This window comes from Drosophila melanogaster, chromosome 3L, assembly GCF_000001215.4.
Source record: "Drosophila melanogaster chromosome 3L".
Classification (NCBI taxonomy): Eukaryota; Metazoa; Arthropoda; class Insecta; order Diptera; family Drosophilidae; genus Drosophila; species Drosophila melanogaster.
The window spans coordinates 23,864,433-23,887,078 of record NT_037436.4 but is presented as its reverse complement, the minus strand read 5'-3'; the positions used below and the strand labels follow the sequence as shown (position 1 = coordinate 23,887,078).

Genomic DNA, 22,646 nt, shown 5'->3' with positions numbered 1-22,646 from the left:
TGCAAGCTTGAACAAAATGATCAAACAAGAAATGGTACTCGGACTAAAAAAAAAATAATTAAGTGGCGCAAAAGAAAATGACTGTTTGAGCTGCGCAAAAAGCAAGATATGTGTGAAGAGTTTCCCAAAAGCCTCTGGAAATCGCACAAATGATGTACTGGAGCTAGTGCATAGTGATATCTGTGGTCCAATGCAAACGAAGCAATAAGGAGCGACAACGGGCGTGAGTATTTAAGTAAAGCGTTTCAATCTATCTTGACAGAAAACGGCATAAAGAGACAATTGACGGTACCGCACACCCCACAACAAAACGGTGTAGCGGAGCGCGCTAACCGAACCCTGGTCGAGATGGCAAGGACTATGATGATTCACGCAGGCGTCGGCGACTCACTATGGGCTGAAGCTATCAATACTGCTGCTTATCTACGCAATCGCGATGAGCCGTCAGCATTATCTGATGTAACACCGTTCGAGTCTTGGACTGGAAGAAAGCCATATGTGTCCCACCTGAAGATATTTGGTTCGAAGGCTATCGTGCTTAACAAATCCACAAAAAGGAAGTTTTCTGCGAAGGGCGAAGAAAATATTTTGGTTGGATACTCTGATGCTTCTAAGGGATATCGCCTGTTCAATCCTATCAGGAAGAATATCTGTGTTGCTCGTGACGTAATTGTATTTGAGAACGACCAGGATGATGGTATGACGGCAGGGCAAGCAGTACCTTCTCCCGATGTTCAACTTGTGGAGATGCAGCACCTTCCAGTCTGTGTTGCTGAGGGTAAGAAACAAGATGATGTTTTCCAGGTGTCAGATAAACACGATTCAGAGGGAGAATCGTCATCCACTGAAGACAATGAAGCCACCGAAGTCAGAGGACCTGGACGGCCAAAGAAGATTTATACTGGTAAACCTGGAAGACTACGAAAACAATACAACATGGTCAACGGCATGAGGACGGATGAGGTTCCAATTCCAACAAGCGTCCAGGAGGCGTTAACCATAAGAAACTTTGAAGAATGGAGAACCTCAATGCAGAAGGAGTTGGAGAGCCTACGTGCAAACAAAACCTGGTCATTGGTGGATTTGCCGGCAGGTAAGAAGGCCATTGGGTCAAAATGGGTCTTTGTAGTGAAGCGTAACAAGATGGGCAAAGTCGAGAGGTTTAAGTCTCGACTTGTCGCAAAAGGGTGCGCTCAGCGATACGGCATTAACTTCACGGATACGTTCTCACCAGTGGCACGCTACTCATCAATTAAATTAGTAATTGCTTTGGCGGTGGAAAACGGTCTCTACATGCAACAAATGGACGTCTCGTCTGCATACTTGAATGGTGATCTTCACGAAACGGTATATATGAGGCAGCCAGAGGGATTCATCGATGAACGATATCCAAAGAAGGTGCTGAAGTTACACAAATCTATATATGGACTGAAGCAGAGCGGCCGAGAATGGAATAAACTACTGAACGAAGTACTGCAAAAGATTGGGTTTTCTTCATGCCCTAGCGAGCCATGTGTTTACACCCGTAATTCTGGCAAAAGTAAGAACCTTGTTGTAGTGTACGTAGACGACCTTATCATAGCAAGTTCAAGCAAGGAGGAACTGTGCGATATTAAAGCATCAATTTCAAAAGAATTCGATGTCGTAGACGGGGGCGAGCTAAGACATTTCCTGGGTATCGAAATTGAACGTGACGGAGAAACTGGTGGAATCAGGATTGGCCACAAGCAGTATATTGAGAGCCTTCTCAATGATTATTCGATGCAGAATTGTAAGCCGAATCTCATCTCACTGGAAGCAGGCTTTGAAGTAAAATGTGACAAGGCCGATTGTCAGAAGGTAAATCAAGTCAGCTATCAATCGCTGATTGATTGGCTCATTAATGTATCTGGCAATCACAACTCGTCCTGATATTATGTATTCGGTCATTAAACTATCACAACGGAACTCTGACCCACATAAAGAGCACGAAGCCGGTGCAAAGCGAGTTCTGCGATACTTGAGGGGCACAGCTGATTTGCAGTTACACTACGAGCGTACTGGTGTCCCTATACATTGCTATGTTGACGCGGATTGGGCTGGTGACACCACGGACCGAAAATCCTTTACTGGATGGGCATGTATTGCTGCAGGAGCTGCCTTTACGTGGGACTCAAAGAAACAATCAGTGGTTTCCCTAAGCAGCACAGAGTCAGAGTATGTGGCACTTTCCATGGCAGCGAAGGAAGTGGCGTATGTTCGGAAATTGGTCAACGAAATGGGTTTTGGTGAAACACAGGCAACTAAGGTTTATAGCGACAACCAGAGTTCCCAGTGCTTGGTGAAAAATGAAACTTTCCATGCACGTAGTAAGCATATAGATATAAAATATCATTATATAAGAGAACTGTATAAGAACAATATAATAGAAGTTAATTATGTACCCACAGAAAACATGATGGCAGATGTTCTAACCAAGAATTTTAATAGATTTAAACATGAAAAGTGTATCCAAGGGATGGGTTTAAACTAACAAAAATGTATTTTGATTTTGGAATTAAGATAAAAATATTATCCGTAAGGGTTGACATATTGCATTGAGAGGGAGTGTTGAAAATATGTATGTAATATGTATGTATATATAATAATATGTAATAAAGTCAATGCACTGTGTCTCCCTCTTTTGGTCGCGGTAACCAAAAGCTTTTTTCTCTTATTGTGTTATCCTCTTTAGCGTGTAATTTGGCTGCCTGCGTGCAGTAACATTGTACTCTAGATCAGTCACAATAAATACTTGAAACGAATAGAATATTTAAAAATTCATATATAAATATTCATATATATATATATATATGATATAATATATATATAATATATTCATAATTATATATTATAATATATAATATATTCAATATCTTTGCTTCGAGAATTTTAAGTTGTTTAAAATACGTCTAACGCACAGGTTGGTTGTTGTACGACGCCGAACAAATCTGAGACGCAATTGAAAGGGAACATCGTAGGGCCCATAGGGGTCCTAAAGAGGTATGTGTTCATCGAGAAGTTTGTAATCTTGCTAATGTTGCAAACTCTATAAATATAAGAGACATCCAAGAAAACGGGAATTACAACCAACACCTGTTCCAACATATCATTGTGAAATACTTCACACTGATATCTACACATTGGAGAAAAAGGTGTAATTAAGCTGTATAGATAAATTTACCAAATTGTCAAATTCCCTTAGAATCTAAATCTTCGGTTCATTTGCGCGGAAGACTGTTAGAGGCTCTCCACAATTTTACTATCCCAAAAAGAAGGAGAGGGGACTTTTGTGCCCAACCGTTGTGAACTATTTGCGAACGCTAGAAATAGCTACCACACCCCAACCCAGAAGAGCGAATTGAATAACCAAGTCCAAAGGTTTCACTCCACCTATTTGGACACCTGTTTAAAAAAGACCAAACAACCATCAAGGATGCTGAGCTAGTCCAAATGGTAGTAGACAGATACAACACTTCTGTTCATTTCGTGACTACCAGAAAGCCAGCAGCCATCTTCTTCGACAGATATAGCAGGGTAAGCACAAGGTTAATAGAAAGCAGGCAGAACTAAACAAATCGAAATAAGGGAAGGCATGAACCTGTCACCTACAATCCAGGCAAGTATACGTGGCCAACAAACAGAATAAAACTAAGGAGAAACCTCGGTTAAGAACAGAAGAGGTCTTGTAAAAAAAAACAGAATAGTAATGATTAAAACAAAATCATTTCATAAGTCAGATTTAAGGAAGTGAAACAAGAATTCAGTGCTCTCCCTTCTCCGCAAATTTAATAACCTTTTTTTAAAAGGAAAAAAGGCGATACGTTACATTAGCTCCGTGTAACTAAAAAAAATAAAAAATTGAATAAGAAACTTTACATGTAACAAACAAGCACAACAATACAAACACTAAAACTTCATATAACAAACAAACTCCTTAAAATGCCCCTGTTAACACAATATAGCATAGCAATGATTTGTTAAACGTTATTTTTTGAAAGTTTCGCTCTGACTTGCGTAGTGAGAGCAGTCCATATCTAAAAGTATGAAGGGCCGATATTCCCGCTTCAGGAGGAAATCGCCTAAGAAGCCGCTACCTTGGTGGACAGTCAATCGCAAAAGTAAGTCCCATCGATGGAGACATCTAAATCTAATCTACATCTACATCTAAACAAAGCTTTCATATTTGCAACCCAAGTCTCGGAAGTCACAAGAGCTTGCCGCCTAGCTAAGACAAGGATCATAAATTCCAATCTCTTAGACCATGGGGATGTCGAAAACACATTGGAGGAGGTTAGCAATTTGCCTTATCAGAATGCGGTTGAGGCCATCGAATTCTCTCACCCCTCGATCATGACAAATGGGACCTAACTTATATATACGTTCCCAAAGGTTCCCGAATCGGCTTATGCAGCTACATCCCGCAATCTACGAAGCGAAGCAGGTAATGCTGCAACATCGAAAGTTGGGGATAAGCCCCAGTGCAACTTACGCATTACTGGCCGGTTGTCTGTCCATTGGCAACACCACTTCTACTGCTACTGCTAAAGGAAGACGCATTCTCCGCCTTTTGAAGGGATACCACTCTGCTTGTTCCTACCAAAGAAATAATCGACAACTAATTGAAGCAGTCGACGAAGGAACGCTGTTCCTGACCAACTTTAATGGAATTCTGGAAGCTGCCTCTGGTTGGGTCTTTTGTCGTCGAATATGACAACGAGGCCGTAACAGTTGGTTGCCGAAATTACACGAGCTACTCCACCAGTCACCTCATGGCATTGCCGGCTGTCCTTACACAAGTAGCCACCGACGATTACCGGCTATCTTTGATGTAAGTGCCTGACGTCAGTTTTAAGAACTTGGAAAAGATGTCGGAGGTGACCGAGGAGTTGTTGGCTTCATCCCTACGGAGGCAGCATTGGCTGTGCTCATCTCTTATCTCTTGTATTTCCTGTGCAGGAAATTGACCTCTACCCATGGACTACAGAAACTCGGCAACATAACCGTGATCCCTTATCCGCCCCATACCACCGGGCAGACCAAGGCTACTTAATCTGCGTGGCGCAGTTTTTTAAGGGGGAGGAGTTAACAAGCAACACTTGCTTCCACCTCCTGACGCTGCGGTCGAGCTCTGCAGCGTACCGCTGACGATGTAGCATAGGCTGCGAGTGTGACTGCGCTGACACTGTGGGGCTTGGCTTAGCGTAGCTTACGAGCGGCCGGCAAAACGCTGGCCAGGTAGTCGAATTTCAGCAGCGGAACTTAGCTAATCTTTAAATCTAACTTTGTACTTAAATTAAATAAAACTAAGAATCTGAGCAAGTCGAAGCTTTCATTTCGATACAATCTCATCTCAAAGAATGCAAGGAAAATTTCCAAGGTAGTATTGTTAACTGCCAAACCACTTAATTAGAGACCACCGCCCTCAGTTCGGAATAACTGACCGAAAAATATCCACAATACGTACATTTGCATCAATGGTCATGAACAGCAAAAATTCACAACGAATGACACACAAACAAAATAAAAAGCAAGAATTTAAACAACAAAAATTAATTCAATTTTAATTTCAGAGTCCTGTTTAAAAAATGAATAGGGAATAATAACAGAAGGAAGGAAGAAATTGAGAACATAAGGGTTGTGTGAAACTTTGTGTACACATTTCCAGAAGACAAGTAGCCTTACTAAAAAAGAAAAACAGAAAACAAGACAGAATACTATAGTCGAGTTCCTCGACTATCAGAAAACGGGTATAACAGCACTGCCTCCATGGTATTTATAAATTGAAAAATGGAAGATGGACACAATAAGCTGGCAGTGAACAACTTGGAAACGTATGCTCTTCTTGGAAATCGCTTTGGCAACTATTGGCAACTCAAAGGTCTGCCAAAAATGGCCTTACATAAGGTAGAATAAAATAGCTGCATCCCTCGACTACTGAAATGATCCCGAGCTGCGTGAGACTATCTTAGTACCAAATAGGAGATGGTAGAACTCATCGATGACGCTACCATTGGTGCGATCTCTGTGCCCTATCTGGTATTCTGCTGCCACCTTGTGGCTTGTTCCCTCTCAGCTGCGATATCCATGGAGTTTTATAGACCATCTCTTCACATCCGGTATAATCCTTTGGGTCCAGCGCCTCTTCGTCGACTGCTGCCACCATCTCTGCCACCTTTTCATGATATCATGATATTGGCTCTAACTTTGACTTTAACTGCACCGCCAGCAGATCCTTTGGAAGAGTTCCAGGTATGACTATGTGAGCGAAATAATAAAATAAAATAATAAATAAACATAATGCATAGTCAGCTTTCTCACGCCAGCCTAGTAGTAACAAAAAAGCACTTTGAGTTCCTTTAGAATTCATCCCTCTTAAGCGCTAAGCAACACCGATATGAATATATAAATATATATACGAAAACTTTCTGTAAAAAATTTGTAATTTATTTGGCCTCACAAGGAGGGAAAGAGTACGTCGTTGGAGCTTATTCGCCTATATCGGAGCTGTCAAAAAATCGCTGGACTTACAATATTTAATTTTGCTAGGGTTAAGCTCATTAAAATGTTTTTTAGGTCTGTGATAACAATTCTATTTTTTCCCAAAATAATTATAAATAATAAAAAAAAAATAATAAAAGGTGTGTTTTTATGTTTGTTCGGATTTTGGATTTGATTCATTGCGTTTGCGAGTTCGTTTAAGCGTTCCTGAAATTTGATATTTAGTTGTGTTTGTCCTCCTTCTGTTCTTACCAAATGATCTTGATTGAATTTTATTTGCTCCCAATCGTTGAAGTCGCGAGTAACCTTTAGTGCTGTCCCAATTAAGTTGATACTCCTAGCAGCCCTATGGTGAAACTTTAAGGTGGCTACCAATTTGCGAATATTCGTAAGGGGCGTCATTATAACTGGTGTCCTGTGATCGTCCGTAAATGTCTTTGTCATTGTTTCCGTTTGGTCAGCATAGTCTTCGTAAGTCGTCATATTCGTTGAGTGCTGTTGGTATCCGTACGACTCTCAGATGACAATTTCGTTATCTTCTATTGGGATGTAGTCCGCGTTCGTCCTAACAGTCATAAGTATAAAAACTAAGATGTAATTTCGTAACCTAAAAAAGTATAAAAAGATTGAAAGGGGTCAGGAATCTCGCAAGATGGTTAGCGTAGGTTGTCCTTGTGGACCACCCTCCCCTTTATTAGAACCGTGGTCCCTAGGTCTGCTTCGATGGTTTCTTCTGAGCATAATGGGGAAAGCTTGTTTCCTAGTCGTTTGTTGGTTTTTAAGAAAAATTTTTCGCTAACTTGGTAGTCTTTATAGGTCCTATTTTTGTTTACGGTATCAAGGTTTTCTCTTGGGCATGTTTAATTTTTCTGCTAATTCTTCTTTCAAATTCCGCGGGTTTTAAGTGGACGATTTCTATTGGTTTTTCATTCATTACTGGGTGGATTAAGTTGTTTTTCTTGTTAGTTGCTACAAGAATTAATTCAGTAGTGTCGTTTAAATTGGTTTCTAGCTTCAGGCATCTGGCTATTTCTGTCAGAGTACTATGAAACCTCTCTACTTGACCGTTTGAGGTGCTGTGTAGAGGCGGTGCGTTGAAAGTGGTAATATTCAAGTGATTTGGAAAATTATCCAAATGGTTTCGGAATTAAATTATCTTTCGTTATCGCAATAAATTTTTTTTTTATTTTTGGAAAAAAATTTACTATGTGTAATAGAGGAGATTTTATGTCCACGATAGCCCTCGATGCGATGGCCTGCACTGTGACAAAATTCGAAAATTTGACAATGCACGTCAGAAAAAGGGTTCCATCCGTTGAAAAAATGTTTATGTCGAGGATTTCCCCACAAAGGATGGTATCGGTGTTTCCGCTACTGCTTGCTTGGATTGATGTCGTTTATATTTAGCCATTGGACAGGTCTTGCAGTTTAAAGTTGCCTCTGTTGTTAACCGGAGCATTTTAGAAAAAAAATAGTCCCTCAAGATTTGTTTTTCGTTTTCTTGTGCTGCCCGGTGAGCCCTGTTGTGCTCTGTTATAACAATTTCCCTTTGTTCAGTTGCATCTGTAATGTCCTGTACGAAGCTTTTCGAATGTTTGAAAGTTGTGCTCGTGAATAATTCGACTAGTCGGTGTTGAATAAACGCTAAGATCGGTAGGGAGCAATGTATTGCGTTAACTCGGCATTGACTACGTCTTGTAAAGCACTAAGCAGATTTTCTCGGTCAGGAATTTTTATAATGTGTCTCACCTTGCTTTTAAACAAGATGAATGTGTCCACCGAGAAACTGTTTCCTTCTTCAATTATTATTTGGTTCCTGAAACAGTTTACCGGCTTGTTTGTTGTGTCAATGGTGTATGTTAGTGAATGTTCGCTATGTGTGGTTGCTACATCCGATTCTTGTTCGTCTTCTAGAACATTTATGTTCTGGCGAGACAATGCGTCTGCAACAAGATTTTCTTTTCCTGGCTTGTAGACCAATTTAGCGCCGTGATCGTCGATAATCCCCTTCCAGCGCTTTAGCTTCGCTTTAGGGTTTTTGTCCGAGACTGCAAATGTAAGTGGCTGGCGATCGGTAAAGATCTGCAAGCCTTTTACGCCGTACAGGTAATTCCGAAGGACAACCTACGCTAACCATCTTGCGAGATTCCTGACCCCTTTCAATCTTTTTATACTTTTTTAGGTTACGAAATTACATCTTAGTTTTTATACTTATGACTGTTAGGACGAACGCGGACTACATCCCAATAGAAGATAACGAAATTGTTATCTGAGAGTCGTACGGATACCTACAGCACTCTACGAATATGACGACTTACGAAGACTATGCTGACCAAACGGAAACAATGACAAAGACATTTACGGACGATCACAGGACACCAGTTATAATTAACAGCGCCCAAACTATGGCGTGGAGCTCTCGCTCGTTGGTTGCTTTTTCATTTTTTTTCATTATCTCGCAGGGCGTGTGATATCATAGTGATCGGGCGGCCATCCTGAGATAGTACCGCCCCTAAACCAAAACCAGAAGCATCCGTTGTTAAATCGAATGGTTTCTTAAAGTCTGGGTATTACAGCAAAACGTCTTCTGATGCCAAGATTTCTCTCAGCTTGTCAAACGTTTTTTTTTTTGCTATCGATATATATCGATATAGATATCGATTTTTCTCGACTGATATTTACTTGCTTTTCCATTTTCTCCCTTTAGGATACTCGTTAATGGTCTTGCAATTGTTGCAAAATCCTTTATGAAGCACCTATAGTGGCTTGCTAAACCCAGAAATGATCTGAGTTCGAAAAGCGTTTTAGGTAGAGGGAATTGCTTTATGGCCATGACCTTTTCAGGTGAAGTTCGCAGCCCCCCTTGCGACACGATGAACCCCAAGTATTCAACGCTCTTTTTGAAGAACTTTGATTTTACTTGCTTCCAGGAGTTCAGCTAAAGCCCACTCCACGCCTTTAACGGGATCTTCTTTTGTTTTAGAGAATATTATAACGTCATCGACATACACGTAGCATATCTTTGAAATTCCTTCTCTTAGGACGTCGTCGATGGCCCTTTGGAAAATGCTTGGGCCATTCTTAAGCCCAAATGGCAATCTACAGAATTCGTATTTGCCGTTATTTATTGAAAATGCTGTCTTTTCTCTATCCTTTTCCGCCAGCTCTATCTGATGAAAGCCTAACTTAAGGTGGAGAGTTGTAAAAAATTTGGACTCCCCCATATTCAAAAGTATTGTTGAGATTGTTGGGATAGGGTATCTGTCGTCGCCTGTTCTCTGATTTAGTTTCCTAAAATCGATAACTAGCCGTTTCTTTTTTACCTCATTTTTGTCTGTTCCCTTTTTATCTACAACCCAGGTCGGGTTGTTGTAGGGAGATGTGGATGGCCTTATTACGCCGTCCACTAGAAGTTGTTTAACCTCTGCATTGAGGAATTCGGTCACACTCATGGGGAGCGGGTATGACTTAGAGTATACCGGCTCCCCGTATGTCTTAATAGTGGCGATAGTGTTTATGTTAAATGGCAGTGCTTCGTCTGGATCAGCGAAATCTTTATGAGAATTTCTATGTTCCCGTTGCAGTTTTTATCTGAATTCTCCACTTTGTTTAAAGTAGGGTATTTATTTATCGATTTTCTTTTTTGTATTTTTTATGGTGTTTTTTTGTGTTACACTTAATGTTGTACCGCGCCGTTTTTTTTATTATCGCATGAGACTTCGTTTTCACTTGTCATTTTTATTGCACCCGTATCGCGTGAGTCGACTACGTTGGGCTACAATTATAGAAGTCTGTTGATGGATTATTTATTATTTATTCTTTATTTCCACACACCCGTTAGGGTAATGGTAATTTTTGGAATCGTTTATTACAAAGCTTACGCTCAGGAGTACAAATTATTACTAAACTAAATTACGATCTAGCTGCAGCTTGAGGGCTCCGGCCCGCACGACATGCCCTCAGCTGACAACATGTCGCCGGGCTAGAGATACTTGCGTCTATACAGTCACTGAAACGCTTCAGTTTTATTTAAAAAAATTTGAGAACTGGGCCTTTTGCTGGAACATCACAGTCAATCCGGAAAAGTGTGTTTCCGTGACGTACACCCTGAGAAAAGGCACATCACAAGGTGTGTTTCTGCATGAAGAGCTCCTCACACAATTAAACTCCCACAAATACCTCGGTGTCACTCTGGATAAAAGACTTACGTTTGAACACCATGTAACGGATGTAACTCGGCGTCTCAAAACAAAGACGAACAGCATGGCTTGGCTCCTTAGGCCTGGAAACAAGCTTTCAATTTTCAACAAAGACAAAATATATAAGGTTGTCTTGGCTCCTATTTGGAAATATGGCTTCCAAGTGTATGGCATCGCCGCAAGGTCGCACCTCAACAAAATTCGTGTTGCGCGGTCGCAAATCTTGCGTAAACTATCTGGAGCGGCTTGGTACATCCCCAACAAAGTCATTGAACAAGAGCTGAAAGTACCAAGGATTGGCGATGTCATAAACAAACAAGCAACCGCCTACGAATATAAATTGGGAAGCGACACGAACCAGATGGCTCTGAAACTCCTAACGAGGAGACGTGTGGGACTGTGGGCGAAAAGGAGGCTGCACATTCACCCTACAGATCTGCCACGAAGATATAAAAATTAATTAATTAAAGTTAATTCATGTCTCTAGACTCCCTATTTAGGTTTTTGTGTGTACATTTGTAAATACTCGCTAGAAATAATCATTCACTGTAGTATAAGTTATTATAAATAGTAACAGTTGTCTACAACAAAAAAAGTAATTTATTTGACATTCAACAAATATAATCAGTGGGAGGAGGAGCATCTCTGCTTCCAACCAATGGTCCGGACAAGCGGCGATGGATTTGATAACAACACCAGTTCGACCTAACGGACGACATACCTGGAATCGTTCGAGAGGGGACGGTCCGGTTGTCTAGGACGACGAGGGAACAACACTGCACAGCAGACAACGAGGCAAATGGCAATCTGGGCCATTTTGATTTTCGTATTCACAATTTTTGACGATTAAGATGAAAGAGTGACTGCCCTTCCTTACTTGCTCGCCTACAGACTCCGACAAGGTGCGCATGATAAGACAGTCTTGTGGCTATTGGCGGATTAGCGATTAAGATTATGGCGGATTCCGATTTTAAGCCAAGTGCTCTTTATTGTATACATTATTTTTAACAAAGTCAGTAAAGCCGACCACGTGATTGAAAAAAATGCGGCTCATGGTTCACTATGATAAGTGCCGACTACTTTACTAGCACAAAGTTGTAATAACTACTCTTCCCTTAGAAGAGTAGTCGTCCTCGATTCGTTGGTGATGTGTTGCAACTCCCGTGTGACTCTCCTTCTTCTCCACACTAGGTGAAGCATGATGGATATGCTTGCTAGGATGCCTAGTCCCGCGGCGCACGCGATCAAGATGTTTTTTGATTCGAAGAACCTTACTTCTTCCTTAATCTTCTGGATTACTTGACGGTTTTGACCGTAAGTCCTCAGGAGTAGTGGTATACTTAATACGTGGTTATGCCCGATGATGTTCTGTTTTGACTATGTTTTGAATATTTGCTGCCATTGATTAGGGCTAGTCGTTCAAACGTAATTAGATGTGTGCCAGTGCTGACTACCCCTTGGCACTCGTGGATTAAGTCAGTTTCCAAAGACATAGACGGAACGCAAGCTTGTTTGTTCATATTGCCACGTTCAGTCTTATGCCTACAAACCGCTAAATTTGTCACTCCCACACTTTTAAAAAGTGTATTAATTTTTCTTCGTGTTATTGTTCGTCTTGCTAATTGCTATCGGTATACCAAAAACACTTTGTCCACGCTCCCCCTCTAACAAAACGCGCAAAAAGGTCACCCCCCACACTTTTAAACACTTTGAAATGAAACCATTTTTTCTGATATCTTAGAAAAATTATGAATATTCGTGTTTTGTATTTTCACTAGTAACGAGGAACTCGACTGTAGCACTCTCTCTGGTTTTTTAATAATATCAAAAAATGTTCCACTTTTTTTTGGCAGTCACTGTCGTCAGATTTTGATCAAATCAAGTCCGATATTATATTATATTTTCATTTGACAATGTATGTATTTTAAGGGCAAAACTACTACATGACGCCTGGAACTTAGCTTACGCTGGTGAACTTAATTTTTCCACTGCTCTTAATGTAACATTATTTTTAAAGTATGAACGTAATCATATTGTTTGGAGTCCAGTATTCACATTTCTTGACCAAGTTGGCAAACGTCTCGAAAAATCATCAATTAATAAAAAGTTTGAGGTGAGCTTAAAATAATGTAATACATAAATACGATCGATACGATAAAATAGTTTTTTCAGCTTTACATTATAGAACTCTTAGCTCCATTATATGAATACTTGGGAACTGCACATTTTAACGAAGACATAAATATAACTGAACTCCGTAAATTGACTACATCGTTTTTATGTAAAGCAGGATATTTTCCATGTTTTAAGGAAGCAAGAAGGGCCTTCAATATATGGATCAACAGTTCTTTTCCAAACTTTGAAACTCCGTAAGTGGCTTAGAATTTTAAGTTAATTAAATATGAGCATACAAAAATTAATATTTTATTTATTTAGGGTCCCCAACGAGTACATTTGTTCAATTTTCAAGTGGGGCTCTATGAAGGAATGGATGTTTGGGCTGGATCGTTTGTGCGAATTTCCTAAGTCTCGTATTCAGAGTGATCGTACCCATTTATTAAAAATGCTAGCTGGATGTCCAGCGCAGCGAGATAAAATTTTTATTCTACTTGAATTGGCCATTCTGAAAAATATTTCAATTTTTTCCGATACCGACAAAATGTTAATTATTAGTACGGTTACTTCTCGATCCATAGGATACACGACACTATTGGATTTTCTGTCAAATAATTGGGATGATATTCATCATAAGTGAGTAATCCTTTTTAATTTAAAAGTAAGCAAAATAGTGCTTAATATTAATTAATGGCCTTGAATAATCCTGAACGTAATTGACAAAATTTCGTAGTGTAAAACCATTTGGATGATGTGAAATTTTAACTTTCTCACCATTTGTATCTCTGTTCACTGTTGTTAGTTGTGGATAGCTTGCAAGCGTGGCCAACATGATTTGGTATAACAGAGAAAGAAAAGAAAGAAAAAATAAACACATGTTTCATAATTATGACAGTTTTGTACGGTTACATACGGACGGTGTTACGTACTATTTTACGAATATATTCACCATTTTACTCCACGAATACCGGGTACAAATATGTAATTAATTAGTGCCCATAATTTTCTCAAAATCGATGATACGGTCTGTTTATAGTTATTTCCTATAAATTTCCTGCCTTGTATTCAGAACCACTATTCTACTGAACGTTCTTGTATAAATGTTACAAATAAAAAACAATAGAGAATGCTATAGTCGAGTTCCCCGACTATCAGTTACCCGTTACTATCAGACTATCAGATACCCGAGTAGCTGAGTAGCTGGTGAAAATGGGAACGCGACATTTCCTAATTTTTCTGGGATGTCAATAGCTTTTGTAGGTTCATGCTATATAAAGTAAATATATATTCTTGATCAGGATCGATAGCCGAGTCTATCTAGCCATGTCCGTCTATCCCTCTGTCCGTCTTTTCGCCTGTCCGTATGAACGTCGAGATCTCAGGAACTTTAAAAGCTAGATGGTTGGGATTCAGAATACAGATTCTAGAAACGCAGTGCAACATTTCTATTAGTCTTCTAAATTTCTATCGATTTGCATAATTAACTTTTTGCCACGTCCACTCATACGCTCTAAAACAGCCCCAATTTGTAACACCCATATTTTTAAAAATGTTTTGGTTATTTTTTCATAGTCTTACATATGTAGTTATAAATTTCTATTTATTTGCCAAGAAACTTTTTGTCACGCTCACTCTAACGCCCTAAAGCAGCCAAACCGGTCACGCCCACACTTTTTAACAAGTTTTAAATTTTTAAATTTTTTATTTGTAAATTTCTATCGATTTGCAAAAAAAAATATTTGCCACGCCCACTCGAACGCCTTAAAACCGACCTAAACTGCCACGCTCACATTTTTTAACCATTTTTCGATATTTTTTAATTATTTTATTAGTGTTGTAAATTTCTATCGATTTGCGAAAATCTTTTTGTCACCCCCACTCTAAAGCCCCCCAGAACTGCCACGTCCACATTTATAAAAAACTGTTGAATATTTTTTCAACAAACTTTTTGCCACGCCCACTCTAAAGTTCCCTAACCGGTCACGCCCACACATAAGAACAATTTTTAAATTTTTTCTCATTTAAATCCCCAAAATCCCCCCAAATCCTTTGAGAAAAATGATGAAAATTCGCGTTCTCATTCACACTAGCTGAGTAACAGGTATCTGATAGTCGGGGAACTCGACTACAGCATTCTCTTTTGCTTCGTATTAATATTTAAGGTTTGTGGGACTAGAAAGGGTTTGTTGTTGATAAGAGTGATTTTTTTTTGTATAGAAATCTGATTTTGGTTGGGTTTTCCTTTAAGTCACCTTTTGGTTTTTGTTGGATGTATTTAACGGTAGGATTTTCGTTTTTTAACCTGTTACTCGTAGAGTAAGGGGGTATACTATGTTCTTTGAAAAGTATATAACAGGCAGAAGGAATCGTTTCTGACCATATAAAGTATATCCGACAATTTCCGTCTGTCCGTATGAACGTATCAATATTTAATATTTTTTCATATTTTTTTTCTTTTTTTTTTATATTTTTTAGGTTTGTAAAAACAGATTCACACTGGGATTCTAACTAAAGGAACCTTACCAATAAAACTCATTAAAATAAAGAAAAATTGTTTCTTTTATTTTATTCCCGAAGCAAAACTTTCCTTTCTATTGACAAAGAAATTTTAATTGTATCTGTAAAACGTACCTACATTAAGTAATAACAACATTAATTAAATCGCGTATGAGGATTTCTAATGTCTAACTAGGAAAAATTATATGATACATTTTCGCTTACCCAAAACTTTCTAAAAATGGTAACTACCAACATCATCAGCAGTAGCTACATCCGGCACAATCCTCTCAGTCGTATAATTTTCTTGTGCAATTAAATCAGATATACAAATTCAATAGAGATCCATTGTATCTGGCTCTCTTTATAAAAGAACTTGATGAACTGGTGTACTATTACCCTAGAACATCAGAAACCCAACGTAATATTATACAATACAAGCAGCCATCAGGAACCTCATAGGAGGACGAGCCCTACCACTGTTAATGACAGGAAGGAATTGAAAACCCTCTTAATCAGCAAGTACTGATGATGATGATGACGATAGCTGATTAACGTGAGATTAAATATAAAAATAATTAACGAAAATTTGTTGAAGAATTAGAGAACAAGTAGACAAGTAGAATTTGTTGTAAAATGAGCTTAGACAATAAATCATCTAAACAGTATTAGTTTCAAGGACATAGTGATCCATTATCTAAAGTGATTCGCGAAATCAAAATAGTTATCACGTTAAGTTAATATAATATGATATCAACACCCCTTAAATTAAAACAAGCTGCCCAAGCTGTACGAATGATTGAAGAAAGATACCAAATTCACTCGTATATTTAAAAATTCTGAAACGACGATGAAATTTGAGATTTTAAGTCATAAAAATGTAAAACCAGCAACTCAAACACCATGTTACTCATTTAATATCCTAGTGAATAAAGCAATAAATAATTTGTATCAAAGTAAATATAATTACAAACAACAGGACAGACTATAATACAATTTAGAAAACTTTTCCAAATATGGCGCAGCAACAATGGAAAAATTCAATGTTTATCGTATAGGAAGTACACCAAAATTAATAAAAGCGCTTTGGAATCCAAGATAATAAAGGATATATACAGGAACATACAAAAAAATCTTTAGCATTCATAAATATATTCCCAAATGAAAGTACATGTTTCAACGGTTTATGTCTATGGCTAAATAAATGTGGAAAATGAACCAGATCAGGGAACTAAAATGAACGATGAAAGACAGAGCAAGAGACTAACGCGCAGTGGCAACGCTTTTTAACGAAAAAACCAAAAAGGATGGACTTCGAGTAGAATGGTGAACGAGAGCAGTCTCAAGTTTTTCAATCGCGCTATATACTTATACAACTAGAGCTAAATAATTGTCATCAAACAATAAAATAATAATAAGCAAGAACTATTGTCATTAAACAATATAAAGTGTATTATAAACAATTGTCATTAAACATAAAGTAACACCATAAAATAACCTTACTACAATTTGGGGGCTCGTCCGAAATGGCCCAAATTATGTATGTGTCGGAGCACAATTATTATTCTCCATTTCGCGCAGCGAGTTTCGAACGCACCGAAGGTCTACACACAATTAATTTGTGTCACCCACTTCTTCTCCGTGCTACCCTTCGAACCACACTCGGCGACAGCGACCACACGCTGCCGCCGCGCTGTAACGGGAGATGCCAAAGCTACAAAAATACAGCCGACCAATAGCAACGCAGTATGCAATAATGTAATATGATGAAATACCAATGATTTCCCCGAAATGATGAAATTACTGTACTTCTGGAATATTCTAACACATAATACAATATGATGACATACCAATGATTTCCCCGAACTGATGGAATTATTATTCTTGTGAAATATTCTAGCACATCCACCAGCTTACAAAAGTATGCGCCGACATATGCATAAGTGCGAATTTAATGAGTGCGAGCGAGACGGAACGTGAAGCCGCATCAATTAAAGGAAAAACGACAACGACGCAAGAAAAAAAAAAAAGGGAAGAAGGAAGTCGCGGTGAAGCTGAAGCAATTAGAAGTCAATCGACGACGGCGAGCAAAAGGTGTTTGTGACGCAGTGTTCTTTGGAAGACTTCAGAAGGCGGAGTCCGAAAGGTGTTGGAGATTCCGTATCTAGTGCTCGAAGAAAAACGGCAGCAGCCAAAAGGTGTTGGAGACGCTGTGTTTATTCAAAAGCACAACGGAGGTGACCAAAAGTTGAAGGCCACGCCGTAGAAATTGCAAGCAGACAATTGAAGAAGAACGGCAAAACGACGGTTACGGTATAGCAGAAGAAGAAGAACGGTGAAGTAATCAGAAAACGACAGACGCTTCAGTGGCAGAAGAAGCAGAAGACGAATAGCGGCGCAACGAAATAGGCCGCCACATATACGAAGGCGATCGAGAGGCAACAGTGACGAGAGAGGCGAAGCAACAGAGAAAGAGGCGAGGCAGTAGGAACGAAAGAGGCGAAAACGACGCTGCAAGTTGTGTATCATTTGCTGTTAACATAGATTTAACAGAGTTGGCTAAGTAGTATTGAAAACTTTAACGAGAGGGTATGTTAAGTAAGCAGCTTGACGCAAAGAATATACAGTTGAGTTTATTTCGTATTGAGAATTTCGTACTGATAAATTTTATATTATTTAGAATGGATCGGATTGAAATTCTTGCGCTGCGCGTTGATGACCTACGAAATAAGCTGTCTGAGTTAAATTTGCAGACAAGTGGTACTAAAAGCATGCTGCAACAGCGGTTCCTTGCTCACTACAGATTAAACAATGAAGAACAAAACATTTCGGACGATGAGTCAGTAGCAACTGCACCAATGATGACAAATGAAAATAATAGGTCATGGTTTACTCTAAAAGACGTCGAAGGTAGTATTTCTGAATTCTTAGGTACTATAGGTAGTGTTGATGTTGATCAGTGAATAAATGAGGTAGAAGAATGTGGGAGTACAGTTCAGTGGAACCAATTACAAATGTTTGTCTATGCGAATCAGCTTTTACAAGGTGCTGCTAGATCGTTTGTCAAAAGTCAACAAAACATTCGAAGTTGGGAAATATTGAAAACTGTATTGCTAGATGAGTTCGAAGTTAAGGTGTCATCAGCAGAAATACATCAAAGATTAAATAGACGCCAAAAGATAAAACATGAGAGTTTACATGAATTCTTGTACGCACTGATGGAAATAGCTAAGCCAGCAAAGCTTGAAGATGAGAGTATTATAGATTATTTCATTAGTGGCATTCAGGATTCCCCTGCAAACAAAGTAGTGCTGTATCAAGCAAAAACATTAAAAGAGCTAAAACTTAGTTTGGATGTTTACAAAAAAGTTTGTAGTTCAAGCAAGTCATCAAACATGGCTGGATCATTCGTTGAAAAATAGAGTTCTGAATCCAAGAAGATTAGCAGTGACAACAAGACACGTAAATGTTTCAAGTGCGGTGATGATACCCATTTGCTAAAAGATTGTAGTTTGTTTTAAGTGTAACCAACCAGGACATCGCGCATCAGAGCGTAAAATAGATGGAAAAATTAAGCAGGATCAAAATACAAATGTCGTACAAGATAGGAAGTAAGAGTTAAAGCCATTAAGCATTTTCACTCCTTCAGGGTTAGAGTTGAAAACTGTGCAGTATAAGTCAATGATGCTTCAAGGATTAGTTGATACAAGTGCTGACCTTTGTCTTATACGCAGAAGTGTTTATACTAAGTTGGGCAGAAATAAGTTGACAGGCTTAGCGAAGTGTTTGACTGGCATAGGTGATAGCCAGGTGCTTACATTCGGTAGCTTTGTAATTTCGGTTGAGGTTTATGGTATACACATGCAAGTTGAATTTCTCGTATTTCCTGATGAGGATATGGGTTTTGATTCGATTTTAGGAAGAACAATCTTAAACAGCGTGGATATGAAAGTAACCAAAGGTGGCACAGAGTTTATAAGTCGATTTGTAAACCAAAAAAGGTTGAGAGTCAGAGAATCCAGCCATTGGGCAAAGGATCATGTGCTGAGTTGTTTGTTAAATTCAAAAGTATGTGCATGTTGGGTGTGGAGCAGGCTGACATATTTGATGAGGTTGATTTATCGCATTTGAGTAGTGTGCAAAAAGAAAAAGCTTTAAGTCTAATTGGAGATTATAAGCCAATTCGAAATTGTTCGACACCAGTGAAGATGAAAATACTGTTAACCGATGATTTACCAGTATTCCAACAACTAAGACGTTTGGCAGAGTGTGAACAAAAGATTGTGGATGATCAAGTTCAGGAATGGTTGCAAGATTGTAAAGCCGAGTGTGTCGGAATACGCATCACCAGTGGTGCTTGTTTCAAAAAAGAGTGGGAAAAAACGATTGTGTTGTGACTATCGGAAATTAAATGAAAAGATAATTCGTGATCACTTTCCAATGCCGCAGGTTGACGTTGTTATCGAAAAGCTTCAGAGTGCTTTGGTGTATACGACTTTAGATTTAACTAACGGTTTTTTTCATGTGCCCGTTGAGTTAGAATCCCACAAATATACCTCCTTTGTAACACAAAAGGGACAGTACAAATTTCTGTATGTGCCCTTTGTGCGGTATTACAAACTCAAACGGTATTTACTCGATTCATAATGGCAGTCTTAAGGGAACTAATCAACAGTGGAGATGTAGTAGTATACATGGACGATGTGATTGTGCCCAGTAAAAATGTGTGTGAAGGATTGGTAAAGCTGGAGAAGGTGTTAAGTGTTGCCAGTGAAAATGGATTAAAAATAGATTGGTCGAAATGTCAGGTGATGCAAAAGAAAGTTAACTTTTTGGGGTATATAGTTGAGTGTGGTACTATTAAGCCTTCTGGAGAGAAGACAAGTGCTATCGTTAATTTTCCGTTGCCAAATGATAAAAAAGGGGTTCAAAGATTTGTCAAAGACTTTGCAGTGACTGCTAAGCCTTTGTCGGACCTGTTAAGGCAAAATACTAAGTTTAAATTTGATGTGCTGCAGAAGGTATCGTTTGAACAGTTGATAGTAGCATTAACTTCTAGTCCCGTATTGAAATTGTACAATCCTAAATTGGAAACGGAAATCCATACAGACGTTTCAAAATATGGTTTCGGTGGTGTATTATTACAAAAAGACCCAGAAGATTGTTTGTTTCATCCGGTTCAATGCATGAGTCGTAAGACTAACCAATGCGATTGAGGTTCTTGCAGTTATCGGTGCATTAATGAAGTGGCGTGTGTATGTGTTAGGTTTGAAATTTAAGATTGTGACAGACTGCAACGCGTTCACTATGATGAAGAAGAAGGACGTTCCTTTGAGGATAGCTAGGTACGCATTATACCTTCATGACTTTGATTATCAAATAGAACATCGCTCAGGGACGAGAATGAGACATGTTGATGCGTTGAGTAGCGTATCATGTTTTATGCTGAGCGATACTGTTGTACATCGCTTGAAACAATCACAATTACTCGATGAATGGACGAAAGTAGTGAGAAGCCTTGTAGAAAATAAAGGGTATGAAGATTTTTATATAGAAAACCAAATACTTTTTAAAGATCCTAATCGCTAACTTATTGTTGTACCGTCGCAGATGGAAAATGAAATAATCATGATTGCTCATAAGCAAGGACATTTTGCTGCGAAGAAAACACAAGATTTAGTTGAGAAATCTTACTTCATACCAAAACTTAAAGAAAAGGTTGTTCGTGTTGTGGACAGTTGTGTGGAGTGTATTGTCAGCGCTGTGCCTATATATAATGATTGTGGGCACTCCGTATGTTGTTGCCAGAGTTTTAAGAACCTGAATCTTTCAAATCCATTTCAAAAAGCTAAGAGATTGGCTCTTTGTTGAAAGGTCGTGCCTTTGGACCTTAGCTTAGCACCCACACCCTGCTTCATCTGAGAAACTTGCTTCCTTCTGACTCGCATCATGCCGAAGGACCCTCTACATTGCCTGGAATGTCTGCTGCTCTTCTTGCAGAGGATCTTAATTAAGATGTTGTGCTCTTAGCCACTGCCACCATATTAGTGAAGAACCGTTCAAGAATCTTCATTCCATGCCGTGTTCCTCAAAATCGGCGGCTTGTGTTACTGTAAAAGGCGATTCTAGTTTTGGTGTTGGTTTGTCAGTAAATACACTTACAACATTAACGGAGGAGCCAGTGCTAGAATTTTGTCGAAGAGCCATTCTTGAAAAATTTTCGAACCCCAAAGGATCAGGACAGGGTGACAGTGGTGGACCAGAAAGCGGTGGAACAATAGAATAAGCTCCTCGGTACCAGGCCAGCAGAGTAGGATAGCATGACGACCCAGCAGCAGCTATCGAAACAACAAAGAGGAGGTCAACAGGCATCCCACGGCGGCGTTCCATCTCGACGACTGCCACAAGTAGGACCCGGTGAAATGGTTAAGCCTCCATAACACCATGCCACCGTCACCTTCAGAGGGTGTAGGTCAAGAAGTGAGCTAAGGGGCACTCAGTGGGATGATGTCCCAAGAGGCACCGATGAACCTGGGATAGGCAATGCAGGAACATCCTCTGCAGAAGCACCCAAATCCCCATTAGCATACGCAGCACCAGCATCGTCACCAGTTACCGGCCAACCAAACTGCCCCGGTGGATACGTTCACCCAGGAATGCCCGGAGGTGGAGCGCACCTGGTGAGGAAGGACCTAATTATGGATTGTGAAATCCACCACACCTGTATTATACTGAAGAAAGTGGCTCACGAAGGCGGACGTATGCCCTATGGATCCATGGCACAATTGAGCACTATGGTTTGATGATTCTACGGTCCATCACTTTGGTATTTGAGCCCTGCCCGGCCTGTTGACTTTGTTGCTGGAACTCTTTTAGAAGAATCTCGCAGAGATGTTTGACGGACGGGAAAACGAGCAGAGCAGTGCGCTCTACTGGCGGAAGATGCGGGTGACGAGGCGGACAGCGGTTTTATGATGTGCGAAAAGCTCCAGGCGACAAGGTCGATGTGTGCCCAATAGTCCCTCCTTCTTCCAGAATAATCTAGTTGCGAAAGCAATTTAACGGTTTGTCTGGGGCTTCAATGGTATATGTGATATGTCACTAGGGATAGTGGCAGCATCAGAGTCTGTTGAATCCTCTAACGAGTTCGCTTTCCCGGGCTTATAAATTTTGTTCTCGTTGGGCTCATCGATGAAGGCTTCCCAACGCTTTATCTTTGCATTCGGGTTTTTTGATGGATACTGAGAAGGTTTATAGTTGGTGGTCTGTATAAATGTTGAGATTCTTAATATCGTATAAGTAATTTCTAAGGTTTTT

General features: G+C 39.4%; 1 protein-coding gene and 1 long non-coding RNA gene across 2 annotated transcripts in view; both read left to right on the top strand.

Moving 5' to 3' along the window:
* Window positions 1-22,646, top strand: part of CG40470 (uncharacterized protein) — a 146,551-nt gene that overhangs the window by 99,332 nt on the left and 24,573 nt on the right. The window contains exons 10-12 of the mRNA NM_001043170.2: window positions 12,648-12,831; window positions 12,891-13,087; window positions 13,155-13,469. Of these exons, the coding sequence (NP_001036635.1) occupies window positions 12,648-12,831; window positions 12,891-13,087; window positions 13,155-13,469 (696 nt within the window). The remainder of the gene's footprint in view (window positions 1-12,647; window positions 12,832-12,890; window positions 13,088-13,154; window positions 13,470-22,646) is intronic.
* On the top strand, window positions 3,937-5,344 carry lncRNA:CR43941 (long non-coding RNA:CR43941). Its single transcript, NR_073975.2, has 2 exons — window positions 3,937-4,139; window positions 4,196-5,344. It is a non-coding gene; the product is annotated as a long non-coding RNA:CR43941 (long non-coding RNA).